The sequence below is a fragment of the Hetaerina americana genome, unplaced genomic scaffold, assembly GCF_022747635.1.
Source record: "Hetaerina americana unplaced genomic scaffold, ioHetAmer1.1.p SCAF_20, whole genome shotgun sequence".
Lineage (NCBI taxonomy): Eukaryota > Metazoa > Arthropoda > Insecta > Odonata > Calopterygidae > Hetaerina > Hetaerina americana.
Genome location: NW_027286764.1, coordinates 563634 through 587778, shown reverse-complemented (window position 1 = coordinate 587778; position 24145 = coordinate 563634). Strand labels below are relative to the sequence as shown.

At 39.6% G+C, this 24145-nt stretch overlaps 1 protein-coding gene across 1 annotated transcript in view; it reads left to right on the top strand.

The window, feature by feature from the left end:
- LOC139688559 (putative ammonium transporter 2) overlaps positions 1-11438 on the top strand; it is a 52127-nt gene extending 40689 nt beyond the window's left edge. The window contains exons 13-14 of the mRNA XM_071586112.1: positions 4591-4768; positions 11097-11438. Coding sequence (XP_071442213.1) covers positions 4591-4768; positions 11097-11386 — 468 coding nt within the window. The 3' untranslated portion in view covers positions 11387-11438. The remainder of the gene's footprint in view (positions 1-4590; positions 4769-11096) is intronic.
- The last annotated feature ends 12707 nt before the right edge of the window (positions 11439-24145 follow it).

Genomic DNA, 24145 nt, shown 5'->3' with positions numbered 1-24145 from the left:
GACTACATAAATAAAAGGAAAAAAAGCTAATGAAAGAACACTGTGGAACTGCGTTTATTATCACACTGCTCAGTTACCAAAGGTGAGTAGATGCGAACGGAGCAAGCTGTTGCTTGTCGCAATAGCTCTTGCTGCGGACTGCCGGCTAATTGGGTTATGCGTCTTCGTCTCTGCTCTCTAGTGCTGTCCTCTGGTGGGAAGACTCCGTAGTTGACAGATGAAATGTGGTAACCGCCACAAAACCTAATTATGTCTCACATAAGCTGACTTTTCTGAATCCACGCTGATCTTTACGTATAAAAATATTTCTCCACAGATCATCCATTGTTGAACTGGCAATAATATGTACCAACCTGTTGCAATTGATTGACCTGAGGGAGATGGGTCTGTAATTGTTGCAGTTGATAATGTCAAGCCATGTCAATTATGTATGCACAAAATTAAAAAAACTGGCTAAATCATTCAAAGTAATATTTTATCTATGTAAACAGGACTCATTTTAGACAAATTTATGAGAGCCCCTCCTTTTATTACTGTCTCAATTCTTTTTTATACGAACAAGGAAAATATTAAAACACAGCAGCAATTGCAATCAAGAGTTATAGGGGAATATGAAACTGAATTAATCTACCTGAAGGTTGGTTTTATGGATAAGAATAGAGCTCTCCTAGTACCAATGTACCCTTCAAATTAAGATTTTATAGTTCTAAGACCATCCAGGACAGTATGAGTGACAATAATGTCTATGATAGAAAGACAATTTATCAAGGAAAAGTACAGGGATTGCCAGCATTAAATTCATGCTAATTTGTAAGAAGTTGCCATTGTAATGTGTTCACATACCTTATTTTTATGTGCTCTCTTAAAAGATTTAGTCGACCTTGGTGATTCACAATTTCTGAACATCCCCAGTTTTTGCCCAATCCTATGTACTACAGTGTCCAATAAATATGCGAACTGAGGCCATAAAAACTTTATTTTGCAAAATTTAGCCAACATCAATTTTGTCCCCTTTAAAGTACTCTCAATTTGTTGCTATGCACTTATTCCATCTTCTTATCCACTGTTTAAAGTACCCTTGGAAGTCCTCGGCAGTTAGGCTTTTTAGTTTTCTCGTCGTTTCTTGCTTTATTGTGTCCACATCTTCCCATTGATGTCCCCGCATCACATTTTTGCATTTTGGGAAAAGGAAAAAGTTGCCGGGGGCGAGGTCTGGTGAATGAGGAGGACGATCAAGGATGGTGATTGAATTTTTTGTCAATCTTTCAGACAGTTTTTCAACAATCTGCAAGGACAAAGGACTGCACACGATCAATGTTGTCATCAACAGAGGTGGTCGAAGGTCGTCCCAGCCTTGCATCATCTGTGGCGTCTTGTTGGCCATCTTTAAAATGCTTAATCCACTTGAAAATGAGTGTTTTCTTCAGAGAAATATCATTTTAAACAGCTGTAAAAAATTTCAGTAATTTCTTGATAACTTTTACCGCACTTCACCAAAAAACCTGATGTTGATTCGTTGCTCCGTGATTTCGTCAATTTCCACTTTAGAGAAACAGTAAAAACAAGGACAAGAGAAACTGACATAACTGGTACCATACGCACAGATCGACGATCCACCAAGCACAGACGACTCATTGGGACTCAGGCAACTAGCGCTGCTAATGGGTGGGGCTATAGTATGCAAAATGGCTGCAAGATTGTACCAGTTCGCGCATTTATTGCACAGACCACGTATGCCTAATATCTCAGACTGATTTCATGCACTATCTGCATATATTACTGATCTGGGGAAATTGCTAATGAGAGAGCAGCCCTTTCACCTCTGTCTTTGGCCGCTCTTACCAAATACCATTCATTGAAGAGAAGTTGACAACTCCATAAAGGCAGCAATTTGAATGAACCTATCAGAAGGAATTCAAGGTGTACAAATTGTGACTTCATATGGTGAGCACCTCGCACAGCGAGTAATTTGCATGATGAGCAAAAATATTGTTCCCGAAAATGACTCGTTTAATGGGTGACTCTTCACATTACAAGTGATAAGGAAAGGGGAATTCCCAGATTCATTGAGTTCCTGCTTCTGCAGTTTGCCTCTGGCGCTCTTCCCGCTAGCATCTTAGCATCACTAGTGATCACAAATTTTTCCAAAAATTTGTTCAAACATATTGTTAGTGATTTTTTGTGGCAAAGTTGAATTATATTTTGTGCGTAGTTTTAAAATTTACCCCGAAGGAAAATTCGTAATAAGAATGCGATTAGGGAATAAAAATAATAGTAGAAATAAAAAATAAAATCATTGAAAATCAGAGACAAAGTGTAAGTATGGATGTTCTAGCATCCACATAAAATTAACAACCAAAGTGATATGTGGTCCTGTGAGTGGTTTGAGAAGTTTACAAGAAGAGCCATGGCATCGTGAAGAAGTAAGATTCTGAGGGTCACCTGCCACCACAGGGTTTTTAATGTGATTAGATGAGTGTCTATGTGAAAAAAGATGCCAAGGAAAACATATATAATAGCAGAGGAGAATGGATTGCTCAGCCATAAGCTAATGCAAGGCTGTCTCACGCTGCTATTTTGCATAACTGCAAGCAGCAGTTTGAAAATGAAACCCTTGTTTTCTTACCATTCCGAAACTCAATGAGCCTTCATTGGAGTGTAAAATCCAGCAGAGCAGGCTAAATGGGATGTGAAGATCAAGGGAAACTATTGAATCATACCATGCATATGAAGCATCTCCCTAATAGAGCAGTGGCTATGCAAGTTAAAAATTAATTTAATGATAATGCTTAATCACTGTTTTACAAAATGTTGAAGCATCAGCAAAAACAAATGTATGCAGGCAGCTTTCCAGCACAAAAGAATAAGGTATATTTAATCAACAGTGAACTAGTTATTTCCATCATTTTTGTTTCACGAATCGAATTCCTATTCCAGGTTGATTATATCAGCGTTAGATGAAAATATGAAGATGAACCACGATCGTAAACAATGTTTAGAAATTTTCTTTGAAAAAACCTTGAACATAATTGATTTTTTCAGCATGGAATACATTATCATATTTTACATTTATTTATGTAGGAAAAATTGATTCACTAAATGTGTGTTTCTCTTTACCAGAAAGATCCCAGAGCAAATTTTGCTCATTTTACGAGGTTCCACTGTACATGTTTTTGATGACAATCTCAGTGTATTCATGTAGGATTCATGGATTATCTTAATAAACTTTAATTATACAAAAGAAAATATGTATGCATTAAATCATGTAGGTCAGGTAGGAAGGACAGCAGCCTTGCCTAGCTGCTGTGAAAGTGCTGCTTCTTTCTCTACCCTCATGTTGTACCTGTAATTTAACAATCTGATCAAAAAAACCTCTTGATGAGTCTTCCTTCTCTCCTTATTATAACTTACTTATCCTTCAAACTCTCTATTGAACATCCTATTTCAGTCTCTCACTCTCTCTCTCTCTATGCCTTCTGTAAATTACTGAGCAAAATAAATATCTTCTTACCCTTCTTAATGTGCACTTTGGCTTTAGTTCTTATTGATACCAATAGCATCATGTGCTCCCTTTAAAAAAAATGGAGAGCATAGCTATATTCATTAAAATACGAAAAGAGAATTACCTTAAAGCAGCCCACTTTACCAACACAATATGAAATAAGGTGACTTTAGGAACGATATTTAAAAAATCAATGAACCAGTGAAATTAAACATAAAGGGAGAACGTTATATAATGAATAAAAAAAGGGTATCCCACAAAATATTTATATATACTCTCACTTGGGTTTTTGGCCCTTGTAACTTGCATGCACACACACTCAGGGTTTACAGGGATTTTACTGCAAGGACCCATCAATCATACCATTGTAGTACACAAAAAGAAAAGACTATAGAATAGACAGACACCCTCCAACTAAGACTTGTGGTCCACAGGACCCATGGCGGTCCCATGAACAAACTCAAGTTACATACGCAAGTTGAATAGGAAAGAATCTGTGCACAAAAGGCTGAATCCTAGTGAAACATGCTCTCAATTCCTTTATCTTAATAATTTTAATTAATGCCATTCCAGCTTCAATATTTGGAAAGCTGTACTCTTCCTCATTTTCAGGGACTTCATCTTCTTTCATTACTAAATGTTCTGGCTTCTGATTGGCTCTATACAGCCTTGTGCATTGCAGGGGTCTTGGAAAATCATCAATAGATTTCACAGCAAGGAAAACAATTATGTATGCAGGGATGCCTTAGAAGGGGAAGGATAGTGTGGGCAGCAATGAGTATGTATTGGTAAAAAGGGACATAATACAGGAACAGAGGATCATTTTATTTGGTCTGTGTATATATCAAAGTTTTTTGACTGGACCAATTTTACTAAGTTGAGGAAAATTTTGGGAGTAGACTGAAGAGATAGTAGAGTTTTTTTGAACCTCTCTGAGAGTCAGACTGCACAATGAGGGTGGTGGAAAGCAAGCTAGAATTGGCAATAATGTACCTAACATTATCAATAGCTCATTTGGAAAATAAAAGTCTATTCTTACCATACTGTAAAATCATTTTTCTGTAACAATATCATCTTTCTCTTCATAGTTTGTGAACAAGATTATCCCTATCCGCATGGAGGAGCATGAAGAACTCCTGGGTGCAGATTTGGTTGAGCACATGATCCGACACACTGGCGCAGGTGTCAGTCGTGTTCTTCTGACCCTCCAACCATTGGACCCAACTCTGAGTGATTACAATGTCACACCCATTGGCTTGAACACTGGTAAGTGGTGGTCATGTTTGGCATTAATGTTCTTACCATCAAAATACACATTGGTGCAGTGGATGTAAATAATTGTAGAGGGAGTAAGCATGTGGTGTCTTAGTGCATGCTAGTTAATCATTTTACTTGCCATGGTGATGTTGGTGTAATCGTAATGTGACCATCCTCATATGGTGTGCCAAGGCTTGTCATTTTTCATCCAATTTGGTCAGATTCCCGTATTAGCCATTGCCTACCACCGCGTTCCAATCCCCCGTCACTATCAAATGTTTCCTTCCGCCATCATTTCCTCTAATTGATTACACACCATGTCTATAGCTTCCTCCCTGTGATATCTTGTTGGTATGTAGATTTGAATAATGGCTAAAGCAGTAATTTGGGATGCAACGCTTCTAAGTGAGTTAAACATTACCCACATTAAACATTACATTAGTAGAGGCGTACTATATAAAAACATTCTGAACTAATTAAAAATAGCAATTTTCCACAAAAATAAAATTTAATGCGACCGGTTTCAATGTTACTACATCATCATCAGGTGATAGTTAAACCTCAGAGTCCAGTATATATATGATTAAAGGCAAGTAAGGGGAGGGTGGAGGAAAAGAGGGGAAGAGGGGGGAAGGTGGAAGGCAGAATGGGTGACTATGTGAGTGGGGTGGGGGGAAGAGGGTTGGGGAAGACAAGGTGCAAAGACCCTAGGAGTCCGGAGAGCGCGTCGTGGCCGAATGGAGGGGGAAGACAAGGTGCAAAGACCCTAGGAGTCCGGAGAGCGCGTCGTGGCCGAATGGAGGGAACCTCCATTCGGCCACGACGCGCTCTCCGGACTCCTAGGGTCTTTGCACCTTGTCTTCCCCAACCCTCTTCCCCCCACCCCACTCACATAGTCACCCATTCTGCCTTCCACCTTCCCCCCTCTTCCCCTCTTTTCCTCCACCCTCCCCTTACTTGCCTTTAATCATATATATACTGGACTCTGAGGTTTAACTATCACCTGATGATGATGTAGTAACATTGAAACCGGTCGCATTAAATTTTATTTTTGTGGAAAATTGCTATTTTTAATTAATCATGATATTCCACCATATCACGCCTGAAACGTCTCTTTTTAACATTCTGAACGTTTTTAATGGCGCACCTTCAGTTGGTTAAGTTTAAATCCACTTTCTAAGCTAACCGTCTTAAATCACATTGCTGCTTGTTTTGTTGATTAGTTATCGCCGTTTATATTAAAGGGTTTTCGTGGAATGCGGTGAAATATCGGATCCGCGGAAATGAGCTCTTTGAAGGAGCAGCGTTATTCCGTGAGATTCTGCGTGAAACTTTGCATATCCTTCGCGGAAACTTTCGAGCTGATTACTAAGGCTTATTGTGAGGTTCCTATGAAATGTAACGCGTATTATGAGTGGTTTATCTACTTCAAAAAGGGGTAGAAATCAGTGGAAGAAGATGAGCATTCCAGAAGACCGTCAGCGTCGATTGATGACCTCCACATTGAGAAAGTGACCGATCTCGTTCGTGCAAATCGACGTTTGACGGTCAGGGCACTTGCAGAAATGTGGTATTTTGATAGATTAATGCTATGCACTCTTGACTGAACAATTGAGGACGCATCGATTCGCCGCTAATTTGGTGCCCCGCCTGATGACAGCAGACCAGAAGCAACATCGAATTCAAGTCTGTCAGGTATTGTTTGTTAGAGCTGAAGAGGATGAAACCTTCTTTTCCAGGATAATAGCAGGTGATAATTTCATTTCATTATGTTATGCAAATGCCATAAAGTTACGCCGAATACAACAAATTTAATCAAGTGCGCCAATAACGCAGTTAAGGCAAGCCTCTGCAAAAGACGCCATCAAATACAGCAATGCGTGAGTGGATATCTCCTTCAACAGTCGCTGCATCTCCCTTGGAATTTTCCTGAAATTCATCAACCTTCAGTTTAAGAAAACCCAATCCTCGCCTGGAAAATTCGCTGTACGAGTAGCCAAGAAAGCCTGGCCAAAAAGAGTGTGTCACGAATGGTACGTTACAAGAAATGCTATATCCCATTATTTACTACTGTTGTACGTGGAATTATCTCATGAACGTCATTGGACGAGTGGTTATACTTCGATAAAGATGTCTGCTAGAAATGCAGTGAGATTTCCTATCAATAAAGAGCGAAAATCAACCGTAAGCTACAGCTACTAAGGAAAAATAAGGAGTCCAATTTAAAATCAACGAGCTTAAAGAGGGCGCGGGTTCAAATCCCGGCGGTGTTGAATATTTTTCAGAAGTATCTCGATCCCTACTTGATGTGCTTTGTGGAGGGCACTTTGAGTAAGTACGCCGTCCGTCGGATGGGACGTTAAACTGCGGACCCCTTGGCGCCTTTCGTAAAGAGTAGGCTAATGCCGACGCCGGGTTTCTCTCCACCCTTCATCCTTTCCTGTCCATCCCCTATGGCGCAAATTACCTCAGCTGTCGGTCGCCTCCCCTAAAAACTACTACTACTACGAGCTTAAATGTGACTATAACTTTGGACCTCGAATTGTTAATCTTCCTGACATTCCTTTTCTAATAGTGAAATTTCTTTGCAATAAAAGGGCCTAAAGTATGCACCTAAAATTCCTATTTATCTAAAGACATAAAAAACCTAGCGGTTGACCTTGAAGTTGCCCTTCAGATAGAAAGCATCGCGGTTAAACAAGTTGTTTCCCAGGAGCCCCTTGAAATCTCACTACCGGAAGTAAAAAAGAAAAAGTATTCTACAAAGTATGAGGCCTTGAAGTCCATTATACATTCAGTGACAGCTAAAAACTAGATCATCCAAAAAGCAGATAAAGCGGTGGTTGTCTTAGATAGAAATACTTACTAGTACATCGCAAAATGCGAAGACTTCATTAGAGACAATAATATTGAAGTACTTCGTTGGATACCCAACCCCCAAGTTTCAACAAGAAATTTAGAAAGTAATTAAATCCAATGGTACGTCATTTGAAAGTTGTGAAATGCTCAAACTGGTGCAAATGAATCCCCTTACACGGTTACGGTTTTTCGGGCTCCCAAGAGTTCATATAAATGGGATTCCGATCTGATCATTAATATCCAATATGTCAGCTCCCGACCACATGCTGGCAGAAAGACTCAGTGAACTGTTCAGGGAGGTTTTCAAATTTTCCACGGAATATAGTGGAGTGAATTCCTTGCACCTTGTCAAAAAACTAATGAAAAGGTGCATACTTGTTTCCTTCAATGAACGCAACCTTTTCACCTACCGCATGCCGCCCATCGAAGCTGTGAACCTCGCTGAGGACATCCTCCTCCGGAAATCCATCCCAATGCCAGTTATTAGTGAACTCTGCTTATTACCAAAGACGTGTATTTCCCAAAATTATTTAATTTCTAATGGTACATATTTCCAATAACCCAATTTAAGCCATGGGCTGGCCCTTGTTCCCACCCCTTTCAAACAGTCTAGATTCAGACTAAACAGTCACAATAAGGTTTTTTTTGCGGATGGTTGTATTTTGAACTTTTTCGCCTGAGAAGGCGGATGCAGATAATCAGAACGCTGCCATTTCTCTTATGGGTTATAATGATGGGCCCATGACTCATCCCCCATCCCAATACTCAAAAGAAGGTCATCCCAATTGTTCAACAATGAAGTCGACACGTTCCTTGGATATTCCAATACGGTTTACGATATGCTTTTGGGTGATTTGTCGGTAATTTTGAATCAAACCATCGACGTGTTTGCGATGTTTTTCGTCTGTGGCAGTGATCGGACGTCCGCTGCGTGTTTTAACTACAATTATGGTTTTTCCAGGTTTACAAACATAAAATTTCATTATCCATCGATTTAAAGTTGACCTATCAACAGCATATTCATCATAAACAACCTTTAACCGACGATGAATCTCATTAGGAGTCATTTTTTCGCAGTTAAAAATTCGATGCCAGCTCGCTGTTTAATTCGCGTTGACAAAGCACTAAAACACATATCTAGGCTTCAACTTCTCGAAATACACTGGATGAACAAGATGACCTCAAATCTGCACATGCCTATTGATGGAGAATGTTTCTTCTACATGCCACCTGGCGTAGTTTTGAAGGTCATTTCATTTGCCCTCTACGAGCATGAACGCATTAGTTTTCAGCCTATCCTCCTAGATCCTTGGCTTCAGAAGTTACCATTTTCTGACCAAAGGCAATTTGAATCTATTAAGATAATTTATCTTTAGGTGGTTGTGTACCCAAATGTATGATTATTTGGCAGAGGTGGTGCTTAGGCTCTTTTAAGAAATGCACTCTACCTTTTACATTCTATCAATTCTAATGTACGTTCTATCAATACTAATGTACAATTCACGTGTGAAAAATAGGAAAAAGGTTCCCTGAATTTCCTCAACCTATCCATTTGTAAAGACAAAGACAGGTTACAGTATTCCATTTTTAGGAAGGAAATGCATACGGACCAATTAATTAATTCCTCTTCAAGGCATTGCTTCACCCAAAAGCTTTCGGCATTTCATGCAATGATCCACCGTTTAACCACTATCCCTACGTCAAAATTCAATGTAAATAAGGAACTTAATGTAATTAAAACGTTAGCAGTAAACAATGGTTATTCAGAAGATCTAATAAATAAAATTTACCGGAATCAACTTACAAAAATAGCCTTAAGCCACATTTACAACCCCGAACATGTAAAAGATCCCACTGCCAAGTGGCAAAGAATACTATATCTTGGGACTATTTCTCAAAAAGTAATTAAAAGTTTTCCTGAAGAAAAAATTAAATGTGCATTTTACAGTGGTTCATGCCTTGAGAACCTGATCTCTCACACTAAAGACAAAGTCCCCGAAAACGAGAGGAGTGGAGTGTATGAGTTAAAGTGCTCAGAATGTAGCACCAAGTATATTGGGCAAACAGGACGGAAATTTAAAGAAAGAATTAAAGAACACCAAACATGTGTAAAAAATAAGAACATAACATCCCTCTTTGCAAAGCACCTCATCGAAAGTGACCACAACAGTGACTTTGTGACAAAAATTATTCATTTTGAAGAAAAAGGTCAAAGGCTCGATGCTTTGGAGCAGTTAGAAATTCTGAAATGTGTCCGTTGGAAAGATGAACTTGCCGACGAAATTTTGTATCCCTCCCACTCCCCACTCCTAGACCTACCACTCTTCTAAGTCAAAAATGTAATTCTCTTTTCTTCCGAGCTACATTGTAACCTTTTTACTCCTCCACCCTCCCTCCCTCTCTCACCAAACCCCCCTCCTTTGATCAGAAGGTATATAAGCAAGGTTGCTTCTATGAGGACCACCTGATGATAACGTTCAACCTCGAAACCTGGGTAGTGTTTTTGAAATAAAGTGTGTGGAATTACAAAGTCAATTATTTCATTTCAATATGTTATGCAAATTCCATAAAGTTATGCCTGAGACAACAAAAATACTGTCCATGGAATCCATAACCCTGCTTATCATACTCATGTAGATAAATACCCTCCTACAATTTGACCCCCTCTGTTGACACATTGTCCTTCATACCATGTGGTTCACATTGATTGGGGGCAAGGAGAAGGGGGAGGATGTGGCAGGGGGGAATGGGCATCGGCTACAGCATTTGTCTTCTCCTCTCCTCTTCTTTTAGTCCTTGAGGAGGGATGATTGCTTTCATTTGGTGGCCTACATTTCAGAGGACCTTTCAGTTCCTCAGTTGTCACCAATCTGAGGGGTACCTCCTGACCCTTGCCTCTTCTCTTCACTTGGTTGGTCTTGATTTGGAATTGTGGTGGTCCCTATTTTGTGCCCTTTTCAGGGTCAACTCTGCACAACAGTGCTTCCTCAAGGCCTTGGAGACGCTTCAAATTTGTGTGGCTAAGGTTTAGCCACTCCTGATCCCTTGCATTGTCTAATCCTGGTCACATTGGGAAGAAGGGGGTGATGGAATGGGAGGAATGTGAGACCACTCTCTGGGTCTCCCCTCTTTAAGGCCACATGAGGGCAGAATAAGAACTCCCTCCACACGCTTACATTCTAAGATAGAGCTTTTCTCACATTTCTATGCCCTTAGATCCTATTTAATGGATTTCTTGCAATACTGTGCTTGTAGATTATTGCTATAAGTAGTTGTCAAATTTCAAGTTTAAAACTTAATTATATTTCTGGAACTGATGGACTAATATTTCCACAACCGAATTGGTACCTTTGCATTTTGAAATTAAGCCCCAAAATATGATCTAAACATCCTAGTTCTTGATGCCTTGATTTCAGAGTCACATATAGTTGGCTGCAGGATTCAAGGGCCTTAAAGCTTTCCTTTTTTCCAACGCCAGGCCATGAGCTGTACCTTGATAGCTACATAGCAAAGAGGAAGAAGAAGCAAGACATGCGGTCCAAACTGCCCCGAAGTGGGAAGGTCTTGGCCGTGGGCAGCCCCTCTCGTGTGTATCCGGCCACTAAGCTGCCCGTGGGTCAGGCAGGGAGGCTTGTCATGGGTGACCAGAAGAACAAGCCTGTGCCAGAGGGGAACATTGAGAAGGGAAAGAAAACTGACGACTGGCTAATGGATGCCTTATCCAAGAACCAATTTGACCAAGAGCCCAAATTTGCTTGGGTGGATTGAATGTTAGCCTTTCTAAATAAATAAAGGAAAAATAGTGTAAACTGAGCTAAACAATTATGGGTAGTATGCAAATTCCACTCAGATTTCATCAAAAATGAGCAGGTTTGAGGAGACCAAAGAGGCATTGTAAATTAGATTCCCTGATTTATATGTTGATGAATCACCACAGAATGACATTTTATCCGCAGGTACCTCTTTTCTTGTCTCTTTCTTGATTTGCAGTAAAATTCCATAAATGAAATAAAACATGAATGCTGGTGGTTTGCAAAGCTTTGTTATGATCAATATTGAATTGAATTGAATCATGATTGAAAATGTGAGTTTATGGTGTAAGTGCTTGTGTAGCAGCTAGCACAGAAGCACATGCAGCATGTCTAGTAATCATAGTTGATAATTATATAAAATTAATTCAAATTCCTCAACTTCACCCATTACAAATATAATACAATGTCGAATAATTAACCATTATGACCAACAAATAATAGTTATGAGATAAGTCATATCACTATAATATCTAGTTGTAGTTTACTCAGGAAATATATGTCTCTTCTAATTAAAACCACTAATAAATCGAGAAAGGGTTAATACATTGTTGATGATTTTGATTTCAACTTTTATATTTAATAATATATATATATATATATATATATATATATATATATATATATATATATATATATATATATATAAGCTGTGTGATTTTTCGGGTACCATATCATTCTAGGAAACGATAACCGGTACAGGAAAAGGAACTGGCCCCCCTACCTTGATGTGTGAATTTCACTTGCCGTTGGGCTTAGTACTGGGTGAACTCTACCATCACCTACCAAACCGACCTTTGAGTTGATTACTGTGTTTGTGGTTTATGTTCATTTATATTATTATTATTATTAGGTAATGTACCGGTTAAGATAGGTTTTTTGGATGAACACAGCTACTAAATAAATATTTTGTGACTACTAGCAAAACACAACATCCTACTATACATCAGGTCCCCCTTCATCTCTGAGTACTTTCTTCCTCCCTTCATCCCATCCAACATTCCTATCCTGTTCATTCCCTTTCCTCGTTTGCCTAACATTCTCCCCTCTATTACCGTCTTCAATATCCCACTGCCGGTCAATACCCCCTTCATCCACTTTTCCTGCCTCCATAGGATTTCTCTCAACAAACCCCTCTCTTCGCCCACCATGCCAAGTACTTCCTCATTTGTTTTCTTCTCTGTCCATTTCACCTTCTCCATTCTTCTCCACACCCACATTTCAAAAGCCTCCAGTCTACGTCTATCCTCCTATTTCAATGGCCACGTTTCCGTGCCGTATATAGCTACGCTCAATATGCATGTTATCACGAGTCTTTTCTTAATATCCTCACTCAACGTCCCTGGCTCCAACTCCCTCCTCCTTGTGAAAGCCTCTTTGCCTAGCACAATTCTTCTCCTTACGTCCCTACTACTTTGACCGTGTTGGTCCAAAACACTTCCAAGATACGTAAACTGTTCTACTCGCTCTAGTTTTTGCCCTCCTATTTTAATGTTAAGCTTGGCCTTTTTCTTTCTAGAAAATCGCATAGCCTTTGTTTTATTAATATTGATTCTCATCCCATACCTGTCACACTGAATTTCCAATTCACTCAGCAATACTTGCAACCTCTTGTCTGACTGACAAACTAAAGCTTGGTCATCAGCAAACCTAACTGATTTAAGAATTCTCCGCCCACTTTCATTTCTACCTCCAGTTCTTCCCATGCCTCTTTAATCATTTCCTCTATATACAGGTTGAAAAGCAACAGTGATAATGGGCAACCCTGCCTAACACCTCTTCCTAACTCTAGCCATTCGGACTCCCCGTTCCCCACTCGCACCTGAGCAGTCTGAGACATGTACAGGTTGTGGATTAGCCTCCTTCCCTCCAATCTATTCCTATTTTCTGCAATATACTCATTAGGTTTTCCCAATTCACTCTATGAAATGCTTTTTTGAAATCTACGAAATAGGCAAATACCTCCTGGTTGTGTTCTATATTCCTCTCGATTAAAAATCTCATTACTGCAAAGGCATCATGCTTACCTCTCCCCTTCCTAAACACAAACTGGTCATCCCCTAAGTAATCATTTGCCCTACTCCCTATCCTTTGGTTTATGATCCTTAGAACAACTTTAACAACTTTAGCTGCATATATATATATATATATATATATATAAAACAATGAAATCTTGTTTTGCACATGTATAGACTCACAGTGAACTCACACAATGTATGCAGACAGTTTTACTACTGATTTGGTGGTTATGTTAACAATTACTATTAGGTAGTCTACCATTTAAGTTAGGTTTTTCATGGACACAGATAGAATGCCAATACAGCTCTTGGCCTCATGTAACTGGACACAATGTCACACCTGACGTTGTGATAAACCATTTTTCAATTCTACATTCACACTGTAGTTCTGTGTGGGTGTTGAGGCTCGCCTGTCCCAGGATGGCCTGTGCCAGCCAATGGGCCAAACCATCTGATGAGTGGGTTTCAGCTGGGCGGGATGTTTTTGTAGATTAGGCCATAATTTTGAGCCTAAGGCTTTGATTTTCAAATCCTATTCCGGCCCACTGGTGACTGTACAGGCATTCCATGTGGGCTTGTCATGGGCCAACAGCTCCGAAATTGTGAGCTACATGCGGATCACCATGAGCTTTGAAGCAGAGTTCTATACTGATGCTGCCTGAGCTGCCCTAATGGCCATCCGTATGCCTTGCAGTCAGCAAAGGATGATCTATGTTGAATTTAAGTTTCCTTTAAATATAATCATGCAGAAAACAAAAAGATCATTGATATGCTATCTTTAACCCCTAAATTAACCATGACTGATGATGTTGCTGATGATCATGTTTATGATGTTCCATAGAATGTGAAAAATTAAAACATTGAAATAAGTCCTAAAATAAACATGCATGAGAGCTTGGAAAATCTATACTAAATCAAGGCTATAAACTAAGCAAGGGTTGTACGAGTGAATTGAGTGAAGAGCGATTGCGCCTCATTCAAGTGTAGAAAACAAGATTAGGGTGTAGTATCTCAAAGAGATGGTATGGGAAAACAATTTGGAAATACTCTGAAAAATGATTGCTTGCATAGAGTTTTATGGAAATTTTGGACAAATTTTTAAGAGGCCACAACAAGTCCGGTGTTTAAACCTGGTGTTTTTCATAGTCTGCTGGAATATCTAGGAAACCTTGATGAAAACCTAACATTATACACACTTTGAATTATCTCCTGTTAACGGAAATTCTTAAACAACATTGAACAAACTGACTGGCTGAATCATAAAATGTGGATTGGAAAAAGTGTATTTTTAAAATCAGCAAAGTTAAATTTTTGGCTATAAAGTTTAATGGAACAACGTGTTTTGGAAAATGCATATGATGAAATAATAAACCATTGTGGGAAGAAAGGCACAGAGCAGTTGTTTAAGTAGTTGTAAAATGCCTAGGGTCTTACAGAATATTTTTTAGAAAGACTCAAAATCATTCTGAAGGATAATTTTGAAAGCAAATGGCACTGCTGCAATAAAGTAATGATGCTGCAGACATGACAGTGTGACATATGACTTTAAATTAACTCTTTTTTGCTGTTGAAACTTTTGTAGATTGAGAGGTCTCTCTTAGTAACATTTCCGAGAATGAGGGCAATACAATAATACAATTTAATCAAGCTGCTTTGCTGATTCCAGAATGAACACAGCTCCACCTGGGTCACTTGGAGTGGTATGACAGTGATAAAGGGGGTGATGATCAGAAGCATCTTCACCCCTGAGCACATGTTGCCCTCAGAGAGAGGCCACTATACTTTATTGCTAGATTTAGTCAGTGCATTCAAAAGGGTAAAAATAAAAAAATGATGGGCAACTGTTTGAGATGCACCATTCAGATGAAGCAGTATGTGCGCACAACACGTAATCTTTAGCCTAGTGGCTTGAGTCCCCCTGGTGGTCAGCTTTTCACTTTGAAATTTGATATATTATTACTTTCTTCATGTACATGTAATTCTCATAATAAATAAATATACACACAGAAAAATATATATTAGATTATAATAGAATAGTAAAGACTGGTCCAGCACTCTGTATAGGGAAACCAACCAGCTGCCACCGTCAAGTTACCTGCCGAAGACATGGAAACTGTTGTGATCTTCTTGCAGCGTGGTGACGAAACAGGATTTAGGATCTTTAGCAATTATTGAGACGACATGTTCAACTTAACGTGGGGCCGGAAGTGACGTTTAAAAAAAACGACTTCCTACTTTTATTCTACAAAAACAAAAGCAAACACATACAAACATCGCTCAAGCCAGCCCAAAAGAGACAATGTTACCAACCTTGTACAAAACAACAGCAACTTGATTACACATATACAACACCCTCACTTAATCTAGTTGCCCCAGACATTCACATCCTTCATGCAGTTAAAATGTTTTTTCTTAGATAAACTTTTAGTTAGCATATCTGCAGGCATCTCATGTGTTGACTTAAATTTCACAAACACTTTACCATCTGTCACAGCTGTTTTTACAAAATGGAACCTTACATCTATATGCTTAGATCTTTCCTTTACATCAACACAATTGGCATTCTTAACTGCTGACTGATTGTCATTACACATGCACACAGATTCTGTGCCAAATATTTTTCTGCAATCCTGTTTCAAAATTTCCCTCAGGATTCGACACAATATAATAGCTTTCTTGGTACAAGCAGTTAGGCTGACATACTCTGCTTCCGTTGTGGATAAAGCCACACAGGATTGTTTTTTACTTTCCCATGCTACAGCCCCTTTAGCAAATTTAAAAACATACCCTGTACGAGATAGTCTATCAATCTTATCACTGGCAAAATCTGCATCAGCATAGCCCTCAAGGAACCCACCAGATTTTGAGTAGGCAAGGCGATACGTTGATGTGCCCTTTAAATATCTCAAAACCCTTTTTGCCAACTTCCAATGTTCCATATTAAAGCTATTATTAAACTTACTTAATTTTGAAACAGCAAAAGCAATGTCAGGCCTAGTACAGGTCATTGCGTACATTAAACAACCAATTAATCCTTGATAAGGTACATCAGGACATTTATCTGGATCTCCAGGAGCTACATCCAACCCAACTTCCATGGGTGTAGAGGCTGCACAAGCATCAGGCATGTTAAACTTAACCAGCATGCTTTTGATGTACTCTTCCTGATCCAGTTCAATTCCCTCACTGGTTCTAGTTAACCTCATCCCTAGAATACTTTTGGCCTCTCCAAGATTTTTCAGCTCAAAATGTTTTTTTAATGATGAAACTAACTTGTTCACAGTGTCACCATTCTTACAAAACACCAAAAAATCATCCACATATACAGCTATTACACAAATATCAAGTCCAATACCCTTAACATAAATACATGATTCTGTTGTCAAATTCTTGAAACCAAGACCTTTAAAAATACTCCGACATTTGTCATACCATGCCTTGGATGCTTGTTTTAAACCATATATTGCCTTATGCAGCAAATACACCTTACTCTCCGCCCCTTCAATTACAAAACCTTCAGGCTGCTCAATGTAAATTGACTCTTTAAGATCACCATTCAAGAAGGCTGCAGTCACATCTAGATGAGTGATATTTAAATCTAGCTCCACAGACAATGCAATCAACAATCTCAAGGCAGAATAACTTACTACAGGAGAGAATGTTTCATGGTAATCAATACCATACTCCTGGGAATAACCCTTTGCTACCAGCCTTGCCTTGAAACGCTCTATTTCCCCAGCTGCATTCACCTTTCGCTTGAAAACCCATTTACATTTTACAACTTTTTTGTTTTCAGGCAAATCAGCTAAAGAAAGGACGCCCTTCCTTGCTAAAGCTTCCCATTCTTCCTGCATGGCCTTCCTCCATTCATCCCCATTTGAAGACAAAGCTTCTTGAACAGTCTGAGGATCACAGTACAAAGACATTGGTTGATTACAGGCTGAATTAATTGATGCCAAAATAAAACATGATCTGGAAATTCCTTTGGTATTCTATTCCTAACAGGATACCTACTTTCTCCCGGATCAATACTCTCCTCCCTCTGGCTATCATCACCTGAGCTTGAATTTTGCCCACAATAGACACGACCACTTCCTTCAGTCTCAATGTTTGAGGTATCATTATTACCCTCACTACTTGTGCTAGTGTTTTCATTAGTTTCAGCCTGATCATTTATGCTGACCTCTGTCTGGGGCTGGGAGGTGAAACACACGCCCCCCCCTAAAAGTTCAGGCAGAATAATTGTATTCCTCAATGTTTTCCCAGTTAAATGCTCTTCCCTGAAACTGTCCTCAAAAAACACTACATCCCTCGCTTTTGTTACTCGTCCAATGTTTTCAGGATTCGCCAGGAGATAACCTTTGGATTCCTCACAATATCCGACAAAGTAATACCGTTTGGATGTGGCATCTAGCTTTTTTCTCATGGCCTTGGCCACATGAGCATAGGCAATACAACCAAACACCCTCAAATGACTAAGGTCAACCTTATGACCTGTCCATCTCTCCTCAGGTAATTCATTCCCAATTCCCTTAGCTGGTACTCTATTCTTTAAATACACAGCTGTTTTACATGCTTCAACCCAATAGCTCTTAGGTAACTTGCACTCGGATAACATGCATCTAGCCCTCTCTATAATGACGCGATTTGCCCTTTCAGCTAGCCCATTCTGCTCAGGATTATATGGTATCGTTGTCTCATGTTTTATTCCCTTTGCTCTAAGCTCTTCTTGCAGAGCCCGCCCCATGTACTCACTACCATTATCCGTCCGCAAACACTTAATCCTGTTCCCCGTTTCATTTTCTACCCTAGCCTTAAAGGTTACGAAACATTCTAGGATAACATGTGTTTCCTTGCCTTTAATGAAGAAGGCAAAAATTTTTCTAGTGCAATCATCAATAAATGTGAGCATGTACAGTTCTCCCCTATTGCCAGGAGGGTCCATTGGACCACACAGGTCTGAGTGCACCAAACTCAGCTTTTCACTCACCCTTTCCGTTCTCGGTCCCACAGTGAAAGGTTTTTTAACAAGCTTTCCTTCTACACATGCCACACACGGTTGAAGAGGCTTATTACATGGATAATCCAGACCACTGGCACGCCCCCTTAATGTCTGCATATTTTTATGCCCCAAGTGCGCTAACCTTCTGTGCCATAATAGCTGAGAATGATTCCCTTCAGTAGTTGCAGCTAATCCCACAGCACCCTCCCTGACAACATTGTCACCTGAGGTACACTGTTTTAAATCTAGACTGTACAACCCATTCTCCTCTGTTCCCGAGGCTTGAATGACTCCCTTTACATGTAAAGTTTCAGCATCAAATAGTTTGCACCCAGATGAATCAAATAAAACAGCAGTACCCTTTTGCACTAACCTATTTACAGACAACAAATTAGTTGAAAGATCTGGCACATAATTAACATTTAATATGGTGGCAGTACTTCCCTGAATCAAATCCATTGATGCACTACCAATACCTGACACTTTGATTTTGTCATGGTTAGCAACTGTTACTTCGTCACTTGCATCTGGTCGAAAATCTGAAAAGTACTCCGTAGTTCTTGCCATATGGGAATTCGCCCCAGAATCAATGTACCATTTATGACTCCCCACTTCACAACGAAGGGCTGTCAACCAGGCAACTGGATTCCCTTTCTTGGCACCCCCACTTGATTTGCTGTTCCCGCACGACACCTTTGCCCCTTCCTCGGGACAATCGCTCTTGATGTGCCCGATCACTCCGCACTTAAAGCACCTGGCCTTTCTCGGATCGAAGGTGGACTTCTTGCTCTGCTTACCTCTGGCCCCGGACGTACTCGAACTCTGCTCCGAGGACGATGAGCACTCTCCCTGATGCCTCTGGTTCCGCTTGGCATAGAATACAACCTGCTGCTCCTTGGAATCTGTGGCCCGTTTGTACCCTTCCTGCAGTAGCCTCTGCTTCACTAGGTCAGACTTGATGACCCCTGTGACTGTATTCTCTAGAGCCATTCGAAACGGTCTGTACTCAACCGTCAGGCCCCGCAGCATCAAAACCGCGAGCAGCTCGTCGTCAATCTTCTTGCCAATGCTTTTTAGTTTCGCATCGACTGTTGTGAAACGTTGAACATAGTCCTCCATATTTGTGCACGTTCCCAAATTGATGTCGAACAGCTGGTCTATAAGGGCGACATGCCTGTTCACACCCTTATCTTCATAGGTGTGCTGCAGCTTGTCCCACATACCTTTGGCCGTCTTGCACTCCATGACTTCCATTTTCGGTCCTTGTTCTAGTAGCAAATATATTTTCGCCCTTGCTCGCTGTGACTGCTTTCGTTCATGAGCTGACGCGTCCATTGCTACTTCACTCTCCACGTAGTCCCAAAGGTCTTCGTGAAGCAAGTACATTTCCACGTCCATTTTCCACTGCTCGTAATTCACCGATCCTCGCAATTTATCAATTTGAGGCAATGAACCTCCGTACGTGATGTTGTTGATGACATTTGATTCCATTGTACTTGTCATCCAAACACGAGGCAACAATTTACGAGTACAGCTCGGTTGACTACAAGGCCGGAATCAGTTTAATTGAACCTAATTATCTCATGCAAACTGATCTCACACTCCTATTTCCACATTCTGGGCCCATAACCTGTTGTGATCTTCTTGCAGCGTGGTGACGAAACAGGATTTAGGATCTTTAGCAATTATTGAGACGACATGTTCAACTTAACGTGGGGCCGGAAGTGACCTTTAAAAAAAACGACTTCCTACTTTTATTCTACAAAAACAAAAGCAAACACATACAAACATCGCTCAAGCCAGCCCAAAAGAGACAATGTTACCAACCTTGTACAAAACAACAGCAACTTGATTACACATATACAACAGAAACTCCTCTATTCATAAAATACCACATTCCCACTTTTCCCTCAATGTACATTCTAAGTACAATGCTATACAGTTGATGAATTCATGTCCCCACTTCTAGATAAATGAATTTCTTTATAAATAGCTCAGTGACAATACTCTTTTTACTCTATACACTTTTTACACTATACTCTATACTTAATACTTTTACTCTATACACTTACTTATATTTTTATTTGAGACATGTGCTGACTCTGTAATATCAACTCTGTGATATCCGCAGAGAATAGGAACAGACAATTTGACCTGTTCCATACTTCTCACAAACATGTCTTATAGGAACCAATAAACATTATTTTTATTACAGTTTGTTATATTTATTATAAAGGATACTCATCTATTTTCCAGTCATGTGAAATCTCATCTGTATAATACTATCAATGTGTCAAATGAAATAACTATAAGCTGAAGTTAAACCTGAAAGGATCTAACCTCACTGTATCTGATCTGTGCAAGATAATCTGAATTTTTTTAAATCTGTTAAATCTTGAAGTGCATTCAAGATCAGAGTTAAAAAGCTCCTTCCAGATAAAGCCCATTGAAAAATTTTGGATTCCCTAGATCTTCGATGCTATTTCTTTTCATGTTCAGTTGTATTATTATTTTATACACTGTGTATTTGCTGGTGTTTTCATCCTGACTTACTTTATGCATGTATTGAACCTAACTGAAATAAATAAATATTAATATTACCTCTCCATATTTAAATCTCCACTTCTGAGTCTTTGGCAAACATTCAATTTTGTGTTGTTCTAATAGATGGAAAGTTGTGGGGTCTACCACCATCAAATAGTTTATTGGGTCATGCCCTTGGGGTAGACAAAGTGACTTTAGAAGGATGCCCTTCTACGTTGACGATCGTGGGTATAACTTCAACATGAAGGGCAGGCCAGATTGCACCTGATGTTATCAATCAGCCTTCCACTCCACTATGATGAACACTCTGAACTTTCAAGTCTCCCATGTTCCCTGGAAGGAACAGATCTGCTAATGGTTGGTTCATGCAGCAGATTTGGTATTTCATCTGTTTTTCCATTTCCTTCACATCTATCTTCATTTCAGCTGCTGCTGAAAACTTAATCACAGGCATGTAATGCATGAGGTGCTATGGGAAAATGATATCTTGGGCTTGGTTTGGACAGCAGCCTTGTGAATGGGAAGGAATATGTCACCAGAAAGTACATGAAAAATATGGTAACCCAATGGGAATGCATAATGCCGGGCTACCTTTCTAGAGGACCTTAGTTTGATTCCAAGTGATACCCATGGATGCCTTTAGCTTGCCCAAGCTGTGTAATATTTGCTGAGTAGTGCATCTTTCCTGGGATGGCCCCCATATGGTCCTATCAATACATATGTGCCATGTGCTCCATAGGGCATAGCATTAGGAGAGTTCTACCCCTTCACCTGTAAAACCGATCTTCAGGTTGATCACTCTGATGGTACAGCTATCATTCCCTATGACAATCTCGATATCTAAAGGTGCATGCAGTAGAATGAGTGTTACATCAATGGCATAATGATATTGAAGGTGGAAATGCAGAAGTATCCAGAGCTGATTTGAGCCAGTGGATGTATGCTGACCATGTTTGGTAGCTGAAACTGGAAAGGAGCTGAATCTAGTTCTTAGCTTTAGTCATCAGCAATATGCTAGAAGTGCCGCTTATGTTTCCGTGGTGATGGAGATCCAAGTCTATTCTCATCTTGTCCTCTAATCTGCCTGGAATGGCTGCTGTGCTGCCACCTTTGAGGTCTTTCACCAAATGCAACCGGGAGATCGTGGTGTGAAGCACACAGCATTCCAAACCCAAGACCACTCTGCTGCGGAGAAATTCCAAACTCCGCAGCAGGAGATTCATTGGAATAAATTTTGAAATTTTCATTTTTGAATAGGTAGTATAGCAGTAGTATAGCAAGCAGTATAGGTACTTAAATGTTTGGGCCCAACTCGCGGTATTTAATTTTTCTAAAATATCTCCCTGTTGAAGCATTGTTGAAAATAATTTATACCTTTTTGAATATTTAATATAAAATTTAAAAAAAATTAAGCCTATAAAAAATTGCTTATTCTTTTTAGTAAAAATTTTACTAATTTTATGTTTTATATATTCACTTCTTTATTTGCCTTTAAGTTTCAAACCTCCATTTTAAAAGTTCAGTTTTGTGTGATAAAATTTGAAACAATCCTGATCTAAATATAGGCCTGCCATGCAGTCAGGGCACAAGTACACTGTATCCCTCCTTTGACTTTGTGTGGGGCACAACTGACATCTTTTTTGAGGCCTGGACTTCTTCCTAGTCGGCCGTATCTTTTCATCCAAGTGCCTCTTGACCAAATCTCCTCACTTGAACTTGCACTACCACATCCAATTCTTACTTCTCTTTCTCCGTCCAGGTGTTCCACTTAATTCTCTATATTATCTTCACTTAAAACAAGCTTATCTCTCTTGGAATCCATTACGGGGGTTATACAAGGCTTTTTTACTTCTCTTTCCCGAGAAAGAAATGATACAACTGAGACTATAGATGGTGGTGAGGCCTTTTGCCCTCACAAATGTTATGACAAAACAAAAAGAAAGAATGATACATGAATGGTTCCAGGGAAAATAGATAAGGAGATCATATCAAGCAATAAAGATGAACAGAACCTGAGGGCAAAGCGTAGATGCAAAGAACTTGCTTATCTCATAACGACAGACTTAATAGAGTTGTCTTCCTTGAAGAATTCCTTTTCATGAAGTCAAAACTGAAAGATTAGGAAGACTTATTATCTAAGAGGTCAAGGACCCCATAGATATGAAAAAAAGTTCAATGGCACTGCAGAAAAAAATTCAAAACCGAGAGAGCAGAGCAGAGAGTATGGCTTACATTGATCCATGGATAAGGCCTGCCGACTGCGACGTACCGAGAACCGTACTGAGGGATTAAGAATTTTGGAGTGGTTTTGTCTGATTGTATGTCATGCAAGGGAAGAACAAGTATTTAGATCAGTCAGTGGCAGTGCCTCCCTCTTTCTCTCCCTTCCGCCCTTATCTTATCCTCGTAGTGCAATCTGCTAATCACTATGTGAGCCCTGAGTAATTCTCTCCATGTCATGAATAAACTTGGTAGTTCGGTACCTGTCTAATTGTCTTATTCGTGCTTGCTTTCTTTGTGACTAACATTTTCTCCCATAGATCCTGAATAGTATGTGCCACACATTCTAAACTGAGACTAAATTTAAAAAAATCATTTATGGCATTGGCATCAAAGATATTCGTGGATGTATAAATAATGGCTTACTTTGGATGCCTCCTGTCAACCAATCCTAATTCTCCTCAATGCTGAAAGATTTGTTTAATATCACAATTCAGTTGCTCCCTATTTTTTGTCTGTCTTCTTCTTCTTCCTGGGTAGATATTTGCTTTTATTTATTGCCCTTTCCTTTCACCCTGTTGTCTTCTCAACTCCTCTCAACTTTTGGTGAAAGCCTCAAAGTTGTGTTCCTCCACCAACTCCTCTGTCTGCTTCATCGACTCCCAAATGTATCGCCCCTTGCCAAGGTAAGCAGCTGTATTTATAATATCAAATTTACTTTCAGGCCCTTCCAAAGCAGTTCCTTGTAGACAATCAGGCCACAACTTTTTTCAGTCCGATCTAAGTGTTCTTACAGCAACATCTTCACATGCCAGACTATTGAAACGCAAACAATGGAAAATATTGAAAATTTCTTTCCGGATTCCCTAAGGGCTAATTCTATAACAGTGATACCTATGAAAAATCTCAAGGTTCAAAAGCTTTTGAATATTGG